General features: G+C 34.0%; 1 protein-coding gene across 1 annotated transcript in view; it reads right to left on the bottom strand.

Annotated features, from left to right (window-relative positions):
• Positions 1 to 1,440: 1,440 nt before the first annotated feature.
• The window catches only part of LOC127972537 (ATP-binding cassette sub-family G member 1-like), a 30,944-nt gene continuing 11,021 nt past the window's right edge, over positions 1,441 to 21,363 (bottom strand). Inside the window, exons 3-15 of the mRNA XM_052576128.1 lie at positions 14,243 to 14,360; positions 11,836 to 11,968; positions 11,127 to 11,177; positions 10,490 to 10,635; positions 8,663 to 8,786; positions 8,440 to 8,554; positions 7,626 to 7,774; positions 7,216 to 7,317; positions 6,239 to 6,407; positions 6,030 to 6,130; positions 5,467 to 5,625; positions 5,243 to 5,361; positions 1,441 to 4,042 (exon numbers count right to left, since the gene is read on the bottom strand). Coding sequence (XP_052432088.1) covers positions 3,814 to 4,042; positions 5,243 to 5,361; positions 5,467 to 5,625; positions 6,030 to 6,130; positions 6,239 to 6,407; positions 7,216 to 7,317; positions 7,626 to 7,774; positions 8,440 to 8,554; positions 8,663 to 8,786; positions 10,490 to 10,635; positions 11,127 to 11,177; positions 11,836 to 11,968; positions 14,243 to 14,360 — 1,715 coding nt within the window. The 3' untranslated portion in view covers positions 1,441 to 3,813. The remainder of the gene's footprint in view (positions 4,043 to 5,242; positions 5,362 to 5,466; positions 5,626 to 6,029; positions 6,131 to 6,238; positions 6,408 to 7,215; positions 7,318 to 7,625; positions 7,775 to 8,439; positions 8,555 to 8,662; positions 8,787 to 10,489; positions 10,636 to 11,126; positions 11,178 to 11,835; positions 11,969 to 14,242; positions 14,361 to 21,363) is intronic.

The raw sequence follows: 21,363 nt of genomic DNA, 5'->3' as shown, positions 1-21,363 counted from the left end.
CATGCATGTCCAAACACCATGTTAAAGTGGATTTTGCATAATAGGTGCCCTTTAAATAAAGCAGCCCACCATGTTTATTGTTATATAACCTGGCATATAATGTACTGTATGTATATATACATGACCTTAATTTTTTTGTGTTGTGGACTAAATGCAAACATCTTTTATGTAAAATATCTTACTCATTCTCACAGATTCTGCATGGGGTTCCTGAACTTTCGCTTGCCACTGTAAACAACAATAATTTTAGATCAGTTTGTTGTAGCCACCTCCCCTCTAACTACACAGAATAAGGGGAACAAGCAACACTTTAAATTACAGTCCACACATTTTGTTTAAATTAAATTAAATGTAAATTTAAAATTAAATTTATGCTTTTAGCAGACACTTTTATCTAAAGCGACATTCAGTTTATTCAGGCTAATAATTTTTACCTGTCATGTGTTCCCAGTGAATCAAACCCCCAACCTTGCGCTTGATAGATGTAGATGATTAGTAAAAAAAGATAAAAATCTTTGATATCGATTGATAATGCAATGCTCTTCCAATTTGAGCTACAGGAACACTTTACAGTTTACCCTGTAAATACATGGGACAAGAAAGGAACGTTGCACTTAAACACAGAAATCATATATATTTGCCCAGCCAGTATACATCCAATTAAATATAAGTGTTGTGTCGTGTTTTTTTTTTTTTTTTTTTTTTTGAAGCTGCACTGAACCTTGATGGTATATCATGCAAAGTTATTTGATGTTAGTGATGTTGGGAAGTTGCTGGTGAGACAAATACGCTTTCATAAGGTAAGTAGACTGGTGAGTTATAAATCATAGAAGAAACTTGTTTACTCATTTCACTAGATGTCCAGTTTTGTTGTTCAGTAATCTCCATCATGTTTCCTTTAATAGAATATGATCAAAAAATACCTAGGCCTATACCAATGTACAATTATTAAAAGAAAATAATATTGTCTTTCTAAATCACTCCCAAATATAAGATAGTTGTTTGGCATAGTAGGTCATACATACCATGTAATATTAGAATAGGTACATCTTAGTTTCAATATACTTAAGAGTATAAATATAGTACTTCATGGATGTGTCATTTGAAAACTGTGTACCCAAAGCAGTGAGACTGGGTTGAATGCAGTATTCTTGTTTTTCACACTTTTAGACTTGATTAAGCTTCATTCTTCTGCTTCTGTCCCTTAATTACAGGTAGTTTTTTTCCTGATTTTCTGCCTTCATCCCTCCTTACTTGCTCTGTTGTGAAACATTGTCTTCATCCCTTCATTCTTGTTCATAATTTTCTTCGTTTTTATTTTTACCTTCTTTCCATTATCTCTAGCATTCATGCTTAAAGAAGAGAAGTGTGGTGAAAAGAGTCAAAGAGAGATTAACCCAGGATAGCCTAAAAAAAATAGAGCAGACCAAGCACAAGCACTTTGAAAATCATTAATATTTATTATTATATCTAAAATGTAACAATTTGTGTAGCAGAAACATATCATAGAAGACCATTTAAAATAAATGAAGTAATTTTAAAACATTGAATGTCTACAGAAACATCTTTTATTTAAATTTTTAATTTCATATTGTAAGTACATGATTCTAAGAAGCAAACTAAATAATAAAAACAAGACAATAACATATGTTTAAAACCAACTAAAAATATGCTCTACATTCTATGCAGAAATACCAAAAGAACAAAGATTAAATATGTAGCAAGACTGCATGGATTTCCACATCAAGGTCCACAGCAAAGGTTTGGTATGATTATAATGGTCATAACACTTGAGTTAAAGCTCAGCATTCACATTGTGGCCTGTAACGTTTAGTGAATAATGCTCTGGGCACCTACAGCTAGAACATCACTAAACATAATGGACATTAATAAAAGGAACACAGATAATAAATAACATTCTTCTTCATTTTTGTCTCCATTTACACTTTTGCATTGACTTTGCAATTAAAGTTATTTTTAGATTGTCCCATAACCAGAAAGCATAAAATCTGTGCATAGATGTCAACAAATAACAACACATTAATTAATGGCCCTTTAATGTGAATAAAAAATGTTTGGATGATAAATGCCACTTAGAGGTGTGCGAGATCCTCTATGAAAAACCCAAAATACATTTCTGAATGTAGAAAGAAAAAATGAAGGTTTGCCAGCCTGGAGTTTGTTAACTGTGATGAAATCCAATAATTGACCTTTCAATGAACAAATAAAAGCCATGCATTTTGCAAAAACTGACAAAATTCTTATTCTTACATACAGTATGAAGATGGTTTACTGTGCGTAATGTGGCCCCATAAACACAGGCAAAAGTTATTAAGCTTTATTGACCAATTTTCTAAACAGGCTGTATTTAGCTTGCATTTATGATGCATGCATTTATTAATCCTAAAATCAATTCCCAGATTAATCCAGAAATGTCAGCATGAATTAAATGTCACCACATGCCACATAGCCCAGCAAGCAAGTTACTTTTTACCACATCTGTTAGCCGGAGGCGAGACTGCTCAACCACTGAAACCTTTATTCATTATTGAGTTCAGTGACAGTAGTGGCACAAAAATTACACATAATTACGATTTGATGCATTTTTCATGCATTTAGTTTCCTTTTGAGTGTTATATTAATGATAAAGTATGTGCATTTTACAGTTTAATTTTTTCCTCTGATGAGCTTGAAACTCAGTTAAACAGGTTTTTTCAAGAGCAGCAGTCATTGCCGACAGAATAAGAGCTTTTCAGTAACGTAGAAGGAATGTCAGGTAGACCAGAAATTAATTAATCGGAACAAAAACAATCTACATCTATGTGCTCAAACTGGGCACCCTTGTGAAAAAGAAGCACATTTTAGCATACTTTTAAAAATAGTACATATTGAAGAAATAATTAAATCTAAAAAGAATATATTTTAGTACGAATTGTACTGTTTTTAGACACTTAATCACATTATAAATGCAATTAAATGCACATTGTGCACATTTATACTGAATATAATAAACCCTGAAATTTAGAGCACTTTTTTAAACCACTTAAGTACACCATTATATGTAATTACTTCTCTTGTTTATGAAATATGGTTAAAGTTTAATTCTGAATGCACTGAAAAACATCGATGGTAAAACTAAATATACTTAAAAGTGGTTTTGATTCAAACTTTACAATATAGCACATTTAAAATATATAACTTTGAAATGTAATATCAAATAACAGTACTTGATTATAATTTAAAATGCAGTAAGACTTTTGATTTGACATTATTACAAAGTGCACTTTTTAAAAGTGAACTAAAATGTATTAAGAAACACTCATGACATTGTACTCTCTTAAGTGGTATTTTATTGCATTAATATTATATTATCTCCAAGTACATTTTAATAAATGCACTTTCTAAGATTTGAAGAACACTAAAAGTGCACATTTAATAAAATTGAACACTTCTTTTTCACAAGATTCCAGCTCTCCAGTATGATCACGCAAACCCTTTTCAGTCGAAATCAGTACCTCTCCTGTGAAAGTCTTTTATCAGTTTCTACAAGTTTTCTTCAGCATGCTCATGTTTCTCTCTCTATCCGCACAGACTTTCGGTTGAGCCCCAAAACTGTTGTGTTCTAAGCTCTTTGTCTTCTTATAAAAGCAAAAGCTGGTCATCTACATACTGTGACTTCAAGTTGAGCCCAGGTTTCTGGGAAAACACGGCGATGGTCAGTTTGGAGGGAACAACCCCTCTCTGCTTTGGCTTTCTCAGCCTAGCCCTCCCTGGGCAGGAAAGTCTCCACAGTCCATCACGTCTCCCACAAGTCTACCTCTCAGCACTGATCTTGTATCGCAGGATGAAGTAGGCGATCAGACGGAGCGACACAAAGAAGATGCCCAGTACAATGAAGTCCAGGTAGAGCTTTGCATCTTCAACATCCAGCTCCTTCAAAATGGCTTCAGACTTCTGGAAGTGGCACGTCTCATCTTTGTCGCAGTGCAGGTCTTCACGGTCAAGACCGTAGATGGATAGAATGACTCCTTCAAAACCATATCTGAAAACATTTAGAAGAAGACCATTTAAGATATACTGTTAAACTTTTTTGTTGTATTATACAGGTCTCTGGGATACTTGATTCTGATTGGTCAAATGCAACATTGTGTTGCAACTATTGTCAGATATTTAATGTCTGAACCAATAAGTACATCTTAGTGTTTAGTTGCTTTCCTATCATCCTACAGCCTCTTTCTACTTGCAAAATAAAATAATTTTAATTTAGGTCAATATCATGATCATTTATCATCACGATAAACCTTTTCTACACTGTACATTATATCTTGCATATTTTAAAGAAAACATAAATCACATTTGTGACATATTTAATTTCTGTACCATGAACTTTTTTTTTTGTTTTTTTTTTAAGCAAAGTAAAATTCTTGTTCAGGAAATAATGTTATATTTTCCATAATAGTTTGACTGGAATGTAAAGGAGTTTAACACATTTAATTGTGTTAAATGTGTTAAATTGCTGTAATACACTCGTATTAATAAAATAAAAGGCCACTAAGGTTTGCAAAAGGTTTCTTGAGCACACATTAAAAAGTATAGTTTTTTTGATAATGTTAAAAGTACAATATAAAAGTATAAATTTGTAATGTTATGTAGAAGTGAACTTTTTGTGTAGATTGACATAGTAAAAAATAAAGAAAATTATTATAATTTTTTTATATATCACTATACTATATATTACTATACTATATATTTAAATACAAGTTTTAATACAGATTAGATTTTTGATTACCATAAATGTGTGTCAGTATGTTCATCAGTTCACTTTAAATACTGTATAATTCAAAGAAAATAGAATTATGAAGTTACATTTATTAAACAGAGAGTTCCGGTCCTTGATTCTGATTGGCTGAGCCACATTCAAAGCAGTTTTAAGTTACTCTAAAACATACACCCTTGTTTACGTTTGCATGTTGCTCGGCAACCACTGTTGCAACCACAACTGTTTCTGAGGAGCTACATTGTTTGGTGGAAGAATACTGTTTCTATTAATATCATTACACTTTATTTGCTCAGTTTTATTTTGTGAAACCTTACTACATATATGGAATAATTGTTATATAAAAGCAATAAGCAACATGAAGCAGTGGTTTACAGTGAATTTATAACCGTCTTGTACCTAACAACGCCCCTTAGGTCAATACTGAGTCTTAGCAATAATAAACATTTCCTGCGGTTGCTTTACCTGACATAGGAAATGTAGGATATCCATTGGAGGTATTTTGGAATGGTGTCAAAACTGACAAAGAAACCTGAAAACAGCAGCACAGGGATGGCTGTCACAGGACCGACAAAAGTTGCTACCTGTCAAAGAAACACAATACTGCATCATTATATCACAATTAGGCAAAACATGCATTTTCTATTAACGGCATCGAAATGCATTGATAATGATATTGAGGTATTTACTTGTAAGGACGTGGACGCTGCTCCTATCAAGAGTCCCAGTGACTGTGCAACCAGTGAGGTGAGTGTCCCTAAAGCCAGGAAGAGTAAGAAACGCACCGCATCTGAGGGTTGAGATGTCATCCAGTACACTATACTGCAGTAGGCCACTGGGAACACGATCTGTGAGGAAGAACAGACTGATCAGATTCATCCTTTCTCAAAGTCTGTTTTTAAGAGAAGACTGACAATCTGGATACTCGTTCATAACATTCAAAACTATTTTTTCCACCTAATTGGAGAATTTTTCTGATTGGAGGACATTTCTGAGTTCTGACCAAAGGCTGCTTGTGTAACATTGCGGCAGGATTTGTCTAAACAGAGCAAACAGTGATTTGACCTGAAAAGCAAATCTGCTTCGAGCTCCAAAAACACATTTATGCCATAACCATCTTCGTGTTCCCCCTTTCCTGATTTCGGTTCTATTTTTAACATGTTAAGTTTCTGTACTTTGAGGAAACCCTGCTGTAAATCCTATTCATAACTTTTCAGGAGGAAACCACATGTTTTCTTTGGTTCCATGTTACCTGAAACGGGACGTCCGCCATTGTTTTGGCCAAGTAGTATGCCTTTAGGCTGTACCAGTAATTTAGATGCTCTCTCAGAAAGACGCCCATCTCAAGAGGAACTATAATAACAATCAGATGAGCAAGGATAGCATGTCATTATCAAGATAGTGAAGGTGTGCATCATAAAGAATATAATGCACATTTCTATACAAATTGTACAGACTCACATGTGAGGACGGTGGGCATCAAAGCTGCGAACATGAGGAACAACATTGAGAAGAACAGGAACCCTGAATTGCTAAGGACCTTCTTGGCCTCGTTGCCGATGCCCAGGTATAAAAGACCGATCAGAATTCCAATCCCAAGATGAGACATGATCCGCAAATGTGTCAACACCTACATGAAGAAGAATCAAGTTCAAATCCTTTTCACCTATACACCCACCTTCAGTACTGACTGGCTTCTGAAATGCAGCTTAGTTACTGAGTTTGAAAATATTATGAATCTAGGGAGCAAACAGGATGCATTTCTTTTCTTAAAATTAAATTCTGCTGTAAAATGCTATATGTGCTAGTGTGTATTTTCTAATGTCATTTCAGTTGACATGTCAATATACCATTAATTAAAAAAAAATATATATATATATATATATATATATGTATATATATATATGTATATATATATATATATATATATATATATATATATATATATATATATATATATATATATAGTTTTTAATATTCATGCACACAATATGAGGTATTTCCAAAAATAATTTATTAAATAAATCAATATTTAATAATGCAATTTGTGTACAAATGCATAAATTAGCAACTTATCATGTTGTTCATTGTTATCATGTTTTTATTGTTACTTAGCTAGTGTTTTTTGTTATTTTTTTACCTAATAAAAATTTGATTAAGATTAATTGAAATGGACAGTGAAAAAAATAAAAAATAATGATCTTTGAACAACAATTCAGTAATTTTCAGTGAAATACAGAATTTAAATCCACGACCGCACTACTAATATTAAAAAGTAATTATGATAATTATATCTCTATATGATAAGCTTAATGTCTGTTTTTGTTGCATAACATCTGATGATCTTTATGGAAGATTTTGCTTTGCTGTGTGTGTGTGTGTGTGTGTGTGTGTGTGTGTGTTACTCATCTTCCCCACAAGCTGGCAGTGCTGCTTACCGAATCTCTCATGATGCTGAGAAAAGTTCTCTTGAAAAGCACACGAAACTGCGTCAGGCAGCTGGCAGAGAAACTATGACAACCCTCTGAAGATGAAGAGTCCTAAAGAAAACAGGTTCAAATATCACATTTACTGACTGTCAGAAAAAAACACCCCTAAGGGGTGCACATTAGTACCTCAGAGTAGCAATATATTTTCATAAAGTAGTAATATGTAATCTTTGGGTACTTTTATGAAATGCATAGGGGCAAAGAAGGTACAAAGCTGTCTCCATGAAGGTACTGCCCCAGTGAAAACCCAGATGTTGTACCCCTTAAGGTTAACATTTTTGCAATAAAAAAGGGTTGTATAGAGATTCAGCAGGTCTTATATGACATGTTAGATTAAGACTTTATGTATTTCTACATACCTCATCGGAAGGTCTGTGCCACAGGAAGGGATAATGGACCCCATTACCATTCATGTCACTTCTGCAGTCTTTCTCACACTTGCTCTCCTGAACGGCTTTCACCAGCCGAGCCGTCTGGTCCCCGTATTCACCAGAGGCCACCTCCATCACTGAAGAAATGAACAAAAACACTCTCAGACTCAAAAAGACACCTGTACTGAGTATAATGACCCATACTCGGAATTGGTGCTCTGCATTTAACCCATCCAAGTGCACACACACAGCAGTGAGACGTGAACACACTGAACACACACACGGAGCAGCAATACGTGTATTACTCTCACTATATTATTCAATTATGAATAGATAGAATACAAAAATAGATAGATGGCATACAAAAATATCATTTGCATTTGTCAGTGGTGAGTGAACCGGTAAAACTTGCAGCACAAGTGTTTTTAAATATTGATAAGAAATAAGCAACGTTTCTTGAGGAGCAAGAATACTATACAGTTTTTTTTTTTTTAGTTTTTTTTTGCATTTTAGTCAAATAAATGCAGCTTTGGTGAACGTGAGTTTTTTTTTTAACAATTAAAAAAATCTTACTGACTCAAAACTTTTATGAAGTCTTTTATAACTTAAATATTAAAAGGCAAATAATACTAATGATAATTTATTTCAGTAATTTCCAATTAGATTTTCATAAAATACTGAAAGCAAAACTGGACTTTTTGAAAGTTTTTTATTTATTTTTTGCATGCATGTGTGTGTGTGTGCGTGTGTGTGTGTGTTTGCTAATGTCGGACCGCTGTGTACTGATATGTTATTTTCTTACTGAAGTCTGCGGGGTTGTGATAGGTGGGACAGTTGAGTCCCAGTTCTCTCAGATATGGGATTAAGCTCGATACTCTTCCTCTGTAAATACACTGGCCTTGACTGAGGACATACAGCTGGAAAACAAAAACAAAAAAACATCAAGAATGAAGTGTGGGAGACAGCAATTCACATAACAGCATGTATTTAAAAATATTCAAGTATAAATGTACAATCGTGATCACCTTATCGAAGAGTTCAAAGACTTTAGCGCTGGGCTGGTGAATTGTGCAGATGACAGTTCGACCCCCCTGAGCAAGAGCCTTCATCAGAGAGACCACCTGGAAGCAGGAGGAACTGTCCAGTCCACTTCAGAGAGAACAAACACACAGAGAAAATGAGTTCGCAGCACCTTCCTGTGGCTGGAGTCAAACATGAACACACTGGTGCTCTGTGGCCCTACATTATGCACCATTTCCCTTCTCCCATCCCCAAAATTACGATCTATCATTCCCATTCAGTCAGTCCATTCTACGTCACATCCGAACGAACTGACGAATTTGGACGGGACATCTCCATTACCTGAAGAAGAGAACGGAGACGTCACATCCAAATTCAAAGGTTATATACATAACCAAGATGGAACTTTTCATTCTAATAGAAACATTTCTCATTTTAATTTAGTTTAACTTAATTAAGCTTAATTTTAGTTGTACTAAAACCTAAACTGTAATAAAAAAAAAATATATATATATATATATATAGACAAAAATAATTTTGAAAATGACAAAACAAAAAATTATAAAAACTTTAACTTTAAAATTATTTACAATTAAATAAAAATAGAAAAAAAATCTAAATATTAACTATAACAGTGCATCAATGATATATTATATTATACATTTATAAAAGGCTTCATTTCAACTAGTATAAAAAAATAAGACAATATATATGAAATATAAAAAACTAAATATTAATAAAACTATAATTGTATGCTATTAAAATTTTAAAATAACACTGATATTATTTTGCATTATATGATATTATATGATGTATTATATTATTAGATTCAACTTTATTGTCACTGCACATGTAAGGTAAAAGGCAACGTTTAATTATATTATATTATATTATATTATATTATATTATATTATATTATATTATATTATATTATATTATATTATATTATATTATATTATATTATATTATATTATATTATATTATATTATATTATATTATATTATATTATATTATATTACATATGGTGCTGCTCAAGTGTGTTTATTAGTGGGCCAGACAAGGTTAAAGGGATGAAATTAAATTGTAATCTTCACCTCCCTCTATCAAGGCCATATTAATTATCACAGATAACAGAGAGACTGCTGGATAAAGTGAAGACTGTGTGTCTATCTTAAAGGACAGGATGAGGCAGTAGCACAACATCACTGCACACAAGCTTCTGATAGGATGCTCAGCTAATGTGTTCCTCTGAGGCATGAATGTGTCCTATTTAACTCTGTGACATCACATTAACCATAACGCTGCTGCTCTTATATAACCTATAGAGGCAAGCCAAAGCCACATGGCTTTAACTTGCATGACGGAGAATCTGTTTATCTTTGGATAAGCATGGTTATCGTATAAATGTGATTTACCAAAGTATCGTTTTATGCCAAAATGAATTTAGTTTGCCACCCTCCAAGAAAATCAGGGAGTCATTTTTGTTCTTAGCAGGCAATCCCAGAGAGGAATGAAGGGCTTAACAGAGCCCACAGAGACCAGGTCTCAGCCGTCCTACAGTATCCCAACTGGGCAAAGCCTGTAAGTGAATATGCAATTAAACTGCATTCACACGTTACAAGGATGTGACAGAGAAACCTCATGGGTTTGAGATATATTTGGATCATGTACGTCACTCATAGCCATGCATTTCATAATTTTCACGCGCACTGTAAAAATTATTTTTCAAAGTTGTAAATAAAACCAAGATTACTATTGCAAAATTCACTAGCAGTTTCTGAGTGGAAACTGTAAATCCTACACCGTTTTTCTTAGGTCTGGAGAAAGCTCACCTCGTGGGCTCATCGAAGAACATGACGGGTGGGTTGTTGACGAGCTCCAGAGCGACGGCCAGACGCTTCCTCTGACCCCCAGACAGGTTAGATGTGCGTGTTTTGGCACATTCTAACAAACCGAGAGCGGTCAGGATTTCACGAACCTACAACAACACCACATATGCATCATTATGCCATTGAGAAAGAACAGCACACAGACATAAATATCTACACTACTGTTCAAACGTTTGCGGCTGGTATTTTTGTCTCCTATGATAATGAAGGCTGAATTTATTTGATAAAAAAATATTATACATTTTGAAATATTTGTAGCATTTAAAATAACAATGCATTTAACCTGTAATTTATTCCTGTGATGCGAATTTTACTCCAGTCTTCAGTGTCACAAACATCATCATTGTCAGTGTTGAAAATAGTTGTACTGCTTAACATTTTTGTGGAAACCATGATAATTCAGAAGAATATGATTTATTTGAAACTGAATTTTGATAAGGCACTAGTAGTCCTTATTGTGACTTTAGTATAATGCAGCAAAAAAATAAAATAAAAAATAAAATAAATACATGCAGGTCAAGTAATGTTTTATGCAACCACAGTAGACCTTTACCAGAAACTTCCCACGCCTCTCACTTACCATTTCACGCCTGCCTTCATCTTTTTCCTGGAGTTTGAGATTAGCTGATACCTGAGCAGGGAGAGGGAGTGATTTAGATCATGATGAGCATTAGAGGTACAGCTAAAGCTAACAGAGGGATTTGCATGAACTCCACACAACAACAATAACTGCAATTACATGAGATGTATTCCTGTGAAACTAACAGTGAGAGCTGATACCATGTCTTCTGTTTGTGTATATTATATTTACCGTGAGGTATTGTGCTTGGTATTAATGTGTTTTTCTTGGCTGAATATAAAGCTTATACAGAGGCTATATGCAACAAGGGCTGTAAAGTAAACGATTTTAAGCACTTTTGATGATTTGTACTTTACTACAGAAAGCGAATACTCATACTTTTACCCAATAACAGTAGTCCCCTTCACACCAGTAAACTTCCGTAAAATTACCAGAATGACTTTACTGGTAGATTAAAAAATGTGGCGTTTTATTCTGGTAAGGCGCCATTCACACATCGGTTTCAAATTATTGGTATATTCTGTGACATCATTAAACTAAAAATAAAGTTGATAAAGTTTGAATCGTTGGAATCACTTTCAAAACGTTTTTTTTAATGGAATTACTCATTAAAACACTGTTTCCTGGATACTCTATTGCCGAGTGCTTCATTAGCCACTGTTGCGTGTCACTAATGCAGCTCAGTGATATCATTTCAGCAGACACGCACCATCATGGCTTCCTGTACGGTGAGGTGTGGCAGTAACATGTCATCCTGCATGATGTAGCAGGACACTTTCCTGAAAGATCGCAGATCTCTGGGCTGCCCGTTGATCAGGATCGCCCCCTTCATGCCCGTTTCCCTGTGTGACAAACACGTTCAGTCTTTTGAATCATCAAATTTATGACCACTGTTTCCTAATATCACGACACATTTCAAGTCAATAACAATCAACTCTATATCCTTAATGAAACATACATATACTAAAATGCATTTTTTTTATGCTAAGTATCCTATAAATATATTTAAATATTTATGTATGGTTACTCCTTTTTACAGTGTTATTATACATTAGGTACGGTCGGAGTAAAATTAATTAACTACAGTAAAGTGTTGCATTTAATTCTGCATAATTTCTTGTTATTACAATAGCACATGCATACAGTATAACGTGTAACAAGGACACCTTGAAATAAAGTATTTTATGTACATAATAAAAGTACCCTGCAATTATACTTTTGGTATACTAAACTGTTATACTTAAAGTCCACTAAATTTAATGCAATTTAATGGTGCTGAAGTCCAACTAAAGATAGAAGATATGATTGTTCAAATCAAACTACTCCATGTATACTTTTCAAAACTTACTTTTAAAGATCTTTATTATTCAAAGATCATACAATCCTCATCAATAGTGACAATAAAACACATTTTAGCCTTAATATTAAGAAATGTGCATTGTCCATAAGTACTCCAAATAAAATAATTATATTTTCTATATCAGTAAGATTTGAGCGATGTGTCTGTAAATATGTTAATGGATTGAATTATACTTAGTATGAAATCAATTTATTTTTACTACACTGCAAAAAATCCAGAGTGAAATTAACTCTGCTGGGAGTACATGTGAGACCACACTCAAGAGTGTGAAAGTGTTAAAATAGGAGTGTTAAATTAACACTGAAGCAGAGTTAAAGTTAATGAGATAATTAAGTGATTTATTGAGTGATGATTGACCGTTATTGACGAGATCTGATGTTAACATGCAGAATCAACAAAGATGAAAATCACTATGTTTATGTCACCATTATAGTGGTCAGTGTTTGGTTTAGTTGGGCTCTTGACCCTTAAAATGTTGAAGTGAGATTTGGTTTGGCTGTTACAACCGAATTGTAACAAACAGACAAGAAAAAAATCTAAACACGGGCATTTGACCTGAATCACAAAACTCAACTAAAGCCTAAACAGATTTGATTGACCTCATTGATTATAACAACACTGTGATTGTACAGTACCTGCCAATTAAAAGGATTTCTTGAAAGTTGTTCTGATAATAATAATAAAAAAAAGCTTGTTTTAGGCACACAAATACATCAAAGATTAGTGTAGGAATCTCAACAACTGTGACAAACAGCATATTCAGAAAAACAGAACAACTCTAAACATTAGAAAACAAACTACTAAAAGTAACATAAAAAACTAAAATAGAATAGTAAGAATAAAGGAAATTACCAAAACAATTCAGCTAATAATTTATTAATGCCGCAATGCATCATGGGAGTCATGGATGAATTTTGATAGGTGGCACCCAGAATGCACTGCAACATGCTTTTTGGATTTTCACCATTGTTGAGATTCACAGGTTGATTCTTGATGTTTGCATGTCTAACTAAAAGACTCTTTTGAAAGATTTTTGAGCAAACAACTTTTAGGAAATTCCTCAGATTGTATTTAAAATGCTGGAAATACGTTGTTGAAGAATCACAGCTGCAATAATCAACAATGTAACTTTAACTCGGTAATTCAGGAATAACAATAGTCTTTGCTTGTCCATCAGTTTTATAACTTAGTTATAACTGACAATTAAAATCTGACTTTAACATTTTAGGAGTCAAGAGCCCAACTAAAGCAAACACTGACCACTATAATGGTGACACCATTAAAATAGTGATTCTCATCTTTGTTGATTTTGCATGTTAACATCAGGTACCGTCAATAATGGTCAATCATCACTCAATTAATCACTTAATTATATCATTAACTTTAACTCTGCTTCATTTTTTTTGCTGTGTAGATAGAAGGCACTACTAAGAAGCATCATATTAAAAGTAACTGCTACATCTTCCAGATTGCTTCGGGCATTCTTCATTTGTAAACTGCTTTGCATAAAAGTGTCCACAAAATAAATACATTTAAATAAATAATGCAAAGCTTCTAGGAGACGAGACAAAAGGAAGAAAAATATCCGATGCCTGTGCTGGATATGTCAAGCACATAACTGTTCAGTGATTGGTGGCAAATTTGGTGCCCCTCTACAGATGGGTCTTCATACAAACTTCACACCAATTCACTGAAAGGTAAAATAGTTAGAGCCACATGCTTCATGTTTGATGGAGTATAGTATGGTCATACTAACCTATAACCTGCTAGAATGTTCATCAAGGTAGACTTCCCAGCCCCTGAGGGTCCCATGATGGCCACCAAAGCACCGCTGGTGAAGTTCCCAGAGATCCCTTTCAGAAGGGTCTTGTAACCTGACACAAGGTGGAAGAGAAAAAAGGTCCCCCTGTGAGAAACCTCCCACAGTCTGGACAATAAGCACAAAGAACAACCTGAGCTGTCCCACACAGTTGTATAATGTACCTCATTCAAATTCTCCTGATTACATAATGGTCGCTCTGTGATTTGAGGTAAAAAGGGATTTTTATTTGTTCACCATTGTGTTTCTGAAATTTTCCAGTTGAGTGAGATCTTGAGATAAACCCTATTCTTGGCTCTAACTGACCTTTTGTTTCTAACTTCCAAAGAATCAAGAAATACTGCTATAATGCTTTCTCCAGTATCCATCAATTTTCTTTTGTCAAGATGTACAATGCATTCTTCACCATCTTACAGCAGCTTTGTGCGCAGATTTGTAAGCAACTGGACATTTTCAGGTTCCTGATGTAATGTACACTAGACTCAAAGAGTATTTGTATGGAAGTCCGTTTCCACCACAGTTTAGAAAAAATATGATTCTGTAAGTGATAATAATGAGAAACTTTTTCATTATTATGACTTGTATTTCGTAATACTGACTTTGTTTCTCATAATAATAAGAACGTTTCTCGTGATAATGGCTTAGTTTCTCATAATAATGATAAACTTTTCTCGTAAGAATGAGAAGCTTTCTCGAAATAATGACTTAATCCACACAAATATAAAAATTATAATAATCTTAATCGACCATGCAAGACTGATTCAGCGTCCCACACCACTTCTTGCAGCACATGTGAACATGAAAAAATGCTTAATGTGGCTTAAGGTACGATGAAAAATTTAGGATACAGTATTATTGTTGCATTCAGGCAAGCATTAAGAGCCCAGAATTTGAACACAACACCAAAATTTGCACGTTAAGCGTTTACCTATAGAAAACCGTAATAGAAAATGCATAAGTATTGCTGTTTTGTGTTGCATTTATATTTTGGGTCCACCTGAATGCCTGTATATACAATATGCATGTTCAATAATTTCTTTATTGAATTTGGTTCAATCTGTCTTTGTACTTCAAGCCACGTTTAAGCGTTGTTCACGTTAGGAGTTTGTCCTCCAAGAAGTTGGAAGCTGAAGACCAAGAGGTTGCTTTGTGCTTTTGAAATGAGATGGCTTACTGAACATTGTATGCATGTGATGCATGAAAGAGGCAGCCAATAAAACTAATAAATCCTTGAAATAAACATCTATAAATTAAGTTTATTTGTGTAATGGGTTTCATTTCTTCATAAAATGCCTGGACTTTCTTTACTGAAATATTAGTCTGGAATGTTTGAAGCCATAACTATCTAGCAGAGTAACAGTATTACGAATTAACAATAAACTACATGCTGATAATTTATATGAAATCATTATTTAATTACAGATTATAGAATTATACACTTTAGATTACAGAGCAAGCAATGGTTGCGCTGTTACTGCATGTCTTGCAACAGATGTCACTAGCTTGCTATCACTCTTGCGTTGCGCATGCGTTAAGATTTTTTTACAAAATTTTGTGTGTTGATTACCGTATTATATATATATAAGTCGCACCTAAGTATAAGACGCATCAGTCCAAAAATACGTCACGACGAGGAAAAAAATCATATATAAATCGCACTGGATTATAAGTCGCATTTATTTAGAACCAAGAACCAAGAGAAAACATTACCGTCTCAAGCCGCCAGAGGCAGCATAGAGCGCCCTCTCGTGGCTGGAGACGGTAATGTTTTCTCTTAGTTCATTACTCTTGGTTCATGTCAAATTAATTTTGATAAATAAGTCGCACCTGACTATAAGTCGCAGGACCAGCCAAACTATGAAAAAAGTGTGACTCACAGTCTGGAAAATACGGTAAGTCATTATTTCGAGAAAAGTTTATCATTATTACGAGATACTACATCATTATGACAAACTAAGCATTTTTATAATTTTTACGAGAAACTAAGTGAATATTACAAAAAATATTCTCATTATAATGAGTAAGTCATTACTATGAGAAACTAAGTCATAATTATGAAAACGTTTCTCATTATGACTTACAGAATCAAATTTTTCTAATCTGTGGTGGAAACAGGCTTCCATATATTTGACACTCAAGGTCTACTTAAAATATACGCATTTTATTAGGCCATTGGTTACATTTTGTTGCATTAAACTACAATATGACTGAATATCAGGATATGTTGTCACATTATAATGCTTTATCACAATGGGGTAAAAGAAAATTACTGTTTAACACAAATATAGTATAAAAAATTCATTCATGAAGCTGAAATGTGGTAACTGACACTGAGAGCAGGAACTATTGTAAAGATCAGATATTGAATTTGCCGATTGGTGGCTGGCTTTTTAAGTTGGAAAGTCAAAACTTAACTACTGCAACTGCCATATTGAGCGTTGAAATTTTCCACTCAATTACAGGTAACTTTAAAACACATTTTCAGTGTTTTAATAATCTTATGTCTTGCTTTAAAGAAGTACACTTATTTTGATGTGTTGTCTAACATACATCTAAATTTAATCTATTAAATTTAATCTATTAAATGCTTAGTAAAAATGATAAAAATATACTGTATGAAAATTGCCACTTCAAAAAAAAATTAGCAAGTGCATAATAAAAATTATATTTAAATACATGACACACAAGTTTTAATAGATTAGACACTTTAGTTAAATGTAAATCGCATTTAGCAGCACACTCCAACCATATTTAAAAACATTTAAGCGTCCAAAACACTACTTAGATATATTAAAGTACTCTTAAGTATAAGTATATACTTAAGTATATTATTTTAAAAGTGTATTCTATTTGTTTTTCTATTTTTTTTTTCAGTTTGGAAATGATAACAGTAGCACTATTAACTTAAGAGTTTGCCCTCAGTAAACTCCTAATTTGCTGCTTATTGACAGAAGGCAATATACTGTAGGTTAGCAACTAGTTAATAGTGAGTAGTGTTCCCTAATCTAAAGTGCTACCATGATAACTCATGTTTTTATACAGCAAAAAGAGGACATCCACAGGATGACCGATTATAACCTGTTATTTATCCAGTAGCTGAAGCTGAGATGCTAATCCATTTGATTGCAGTGGCTGCCAGTTTAATTGGATTGTACTTACAATCCATCAGAGCAACACACAAATACCTCTGACCTTCCCCGTCCTCTTTTAGTGCAGGATCCCAGGGCTTCTCCCTCTGTGCACTGTAGTAACCCCCAAAATACAGAAAGGTGCATCAGAGATCAGACTGTTTCTGAAGTGGTACAGTCTCTAGGTGAAACCAACTGGTTAGCAAATAACAGCAGGATGATTTTGCCTAGTGCACCTGATGTGCAGCATGTGACAGTAGAGAGAGCTATTCCTGGCCATGAGGGACTCCAGGGTTACTTTGAGTCATGATCAAGTGTGCAAGAAATCAAAATAATATAGAACATGCTGCGGTACTGCATTGTATCTTTTGCACCACCACAGTAGGGGAAAAAAAATAAAAACAATTCTCTGCTACTCTTATACTCCTGTTGTACTGGGTTTAATCAGACGAGGCATATGTTATGCTCTATAACAACATTCGAATCACTTGGCAAACAGCAAAATTGTGCCCTGGGGATAAATGTAAGTTTGATAAATAGTCAAATGAAGCGCCTACACACTTTCACATCCTACACAACCAAATCACCAGCAATCTAAAACACCATATCAATATATAACACGAATGGCACAGAACCAGATCATATCATGATCGTACCATGGAATTGCTAGATTTTGTGATGGTTTATTTTAGACATATTTGTGTACACATTTCCCATAGTAAAGTCGTATTGTGGTGCTATGGTCATGTTATCAGATTTTAATTCTATTATATTTAATATATTAACCTTTAATATATTATATTAAAGGTTATATTATAACCTTTAATGTCTTGCATGCACTGAAAACACAATATGACTCACCAATTTTCTGTGGTGCGCCATGGACCACTGCTAAGTTTTCCATTAAACTGCAGTCATACCAAATATGTTAGTCCTTAATAATTTCTAATATACATATTGACTTCACTCCAGGCTACAAGACTGAGTATTGTACATTTTCCAGTATACATTTATCTTTGTATGCCTTGAATAAAGTATACGCTTCATAGGAATGCCTTAAACTTGAAAATGCAAGCACAGAATGATGTGTATGGTGTGTGGGATGCTTCTCATAAAACCAGCTTGTCAGTGCAGAATTGTGACTAGATGTCTTGGCTACAATTTATCATATGGCTATCCACAGTAACTCCTTATCTTATTGGTTGGGGTTGGGTGGGAAAGAGCTTGGGTACCTCATTCACTGATTAATTTCTATAACTAGTGGCAGAGGCAGGGGAGGCACAGTGAAAATTAGGATGATTTAATGTTAATAAAATGTACAATTTTAAGTTCATGTTTTAGAATGTGTATTTTTTTGTATGTAATACCATAACATGTTACTGAATTTGGAAAGTGTGACTTTTCTATCGCGAATGTGCCGAATCTGCTAATTGAATAACAACCGCTGATGTGATTCAGAAGGGGAGGGGGACACTGGGGGAGAACTGAACTCTTGTGCCTCCGTTGAGTAATAAATAAATAAATAAAATAATAATAGCCAATCATCATCGAGTGTTCACTTTCAGCGCTGAGGAGTGTTGAGAAAAGAAACCTTGTAGCGGAGGCTAGTCTCCTTTCTGGTGTATCAACCAATCATCATAGAGACATAAATGACATGATATTAGTTTGAATGTCTCCCACTGCGCTGATAAAGTATGAAGTACTAAGGATGAGAAGCGATATTGAATATTTGATTACCAACAAATTTACAAAGCTGTCATTCAAACAGTATATATACAAATTAAAAAATAAAGGGAGAATGCGCCAAGCTCAATATAGGATATATTCAGCATATATACAGCAGGAAGCTCTCTTTTAACAGACTTTTAAGAAGGGATTGATGTTTTCTTCAAGTGATAGGCCAGGTAAGTGACGTTATTATATCTTGCTTAATGTGTGTTATTTGACTAAAAGCCACAAAAGCCATTTTAAAGTGGTTAGCAAATAATAATAATAATAACAATCAGCAGGGATCCCCGAACTAATACAATTAGTGTTCCTCCTCTATTTTAAAACCCATGAGCTGCCACTAAACCTGCAATTCAGAACATTGCTTCCATGCCAATGTTTTACAAGGCAGCTATTTTCGTCTTTCTGACCTATGAAGGAGATTGAGCCATCAAGCTATTAGTCCTCCCTGGCACATGCTTCATTTTCTCCCATGCAGCTACTACAACACAGGGGATCAGTCAAGGTAAAAATACCAGAGGAGGAGGAGAGGGACTACAGAGTTCACTTTACTCTTTTACATGCTTGAGTAGGCTGGACATAGACATTAGTTTCTGTGACATTTTCACCCATACAGGAGGTTACTCGAGGCTTAGCAAGGTTCTTTAAGGGCTTTTAAATGCTATTAAATACTCTACTCACACAAATATCATGGAAAATATTGTTTTAGGACATGGCAAAGTACACAGCATAAGAGTTTTAGACTTCAACATACTGTGTAATATAATGTATATACACACACACACACACACACACACACATACAGTTAGTTTTAAATGTATTGCGTTACAAGATTGCATTGCTCTTTAAAAGAAAAAATTCTCAACATGGGGACAGGAGAGCTGTCGGTCAATAAATGGTAAAACAAAATAACTGGCGTTACTTATTTGAAAGGTAAATTAGATATTTTTCATGTAAATTAAAAAGTAATGTTACTTTAGTAGTTACTTGAAAAAGTAATCTGATTACGTAACTCGCATTACAATAATGTGTATAATACATAATGTGTTACCACCAACACTGTACAGTAAATGATGATTGCAATTTAATACAATTAAAAACAATGACCTTCTTTATATACTTCTAAGTTCTAATATCTGAAGAAAACTACAAGTGCAGATTCAATTACAATTCAGTGCACTTTTTTTCACAAGGGTATATAAAACACTTCATGTTTGAGTAATGCAAAAAAAAAAAAAAAAAAAAAAAAAAACTCTGTGCTGACCTATTGCCCATCAAATAGCCATGAGGTTGTGGTCACATGACTTTAACAGAAGGATTGTGAGAACTTTTTCAGGTCCCAGAAACAACACCTGAAAAATCACTCCTGTAGATTGCACTATTATATATTTATGACACAATCATTGGCAAGGAATCCATAATGTGAGTGCTTAAATTATTACAACACTTTCCAGGAGACCCAACATTTGGAAGAAATTAGGTCTTCGAAATTTAATGGCAAAATCTAGATATAGCGATCAAGATATTTAAACAACCATAAGATATTCACGGTTATGTCTCATTTAAACTTTGATGTTAGGGGCCATGCATCTAAACATAGAAAATAGCAGAATAGAACAGGTACAATAAAGTAAATAATAAACTGAATGTCACTGCGTGTCGGCCCTTCCCATATTGTGCATTGGTCTCCAGGGGTATATTATCATTATAATGCAATATATAAGGGAAAATTTAACTTATAATTCATTCTCATATAAAACTCAAATAAAACTTACAAATAAAATGTAAATTATTACGAATAAAAAATGTCTTGTTTGAAACAGTTAAATGAATAGAATATACTAGACTAGACTAGACTAGACTGGACTAGAATAGAATAGAATAGAATAAAGTCCCAAATTTTCACCTTGGGACATGATGTGTATAATGATGAAGACAGGAAAATGCACTGTGTAACAGGAATAATCCATTAATGATGGAAAAACTAAGTCTTTCCTAAAGTAAACAATCCACATCCAAGATATTCTGACAAGTTACCTAGTGACAGAGCAACATGCCTCCTCCACAAGCATTGCTCATTAGCAGCCTTATCTTCTCAAGTGCACAGCGATGGTTTCATCCTGTTCCAGCGCACCCTCAGCTCTCAGCAGAGGTTACTGGAGTTTATTGACCGACAGTTACCGGCTGTGAGAGCGGAGCTGG

Source organism: Carassius gibelio, chromosome B15, assembly GCF_023724105.1.
Source record: "Carassius gibelio isolate Cgi1373 ecotype wild population from Czech Republic chromosome B15, carGib1.2-hapl.c, whole genome shotgun sequence".
Classification (NCBI taxonomy): Eukaryota; Metazoa; Chordata; class Actinopteri; order Cypriniformes; family Cyprinidae; genus Carassius; species Carassius gibelio.
This window is presented reverse-complemented; position numbering and strand designations above follow the sequence as displayed.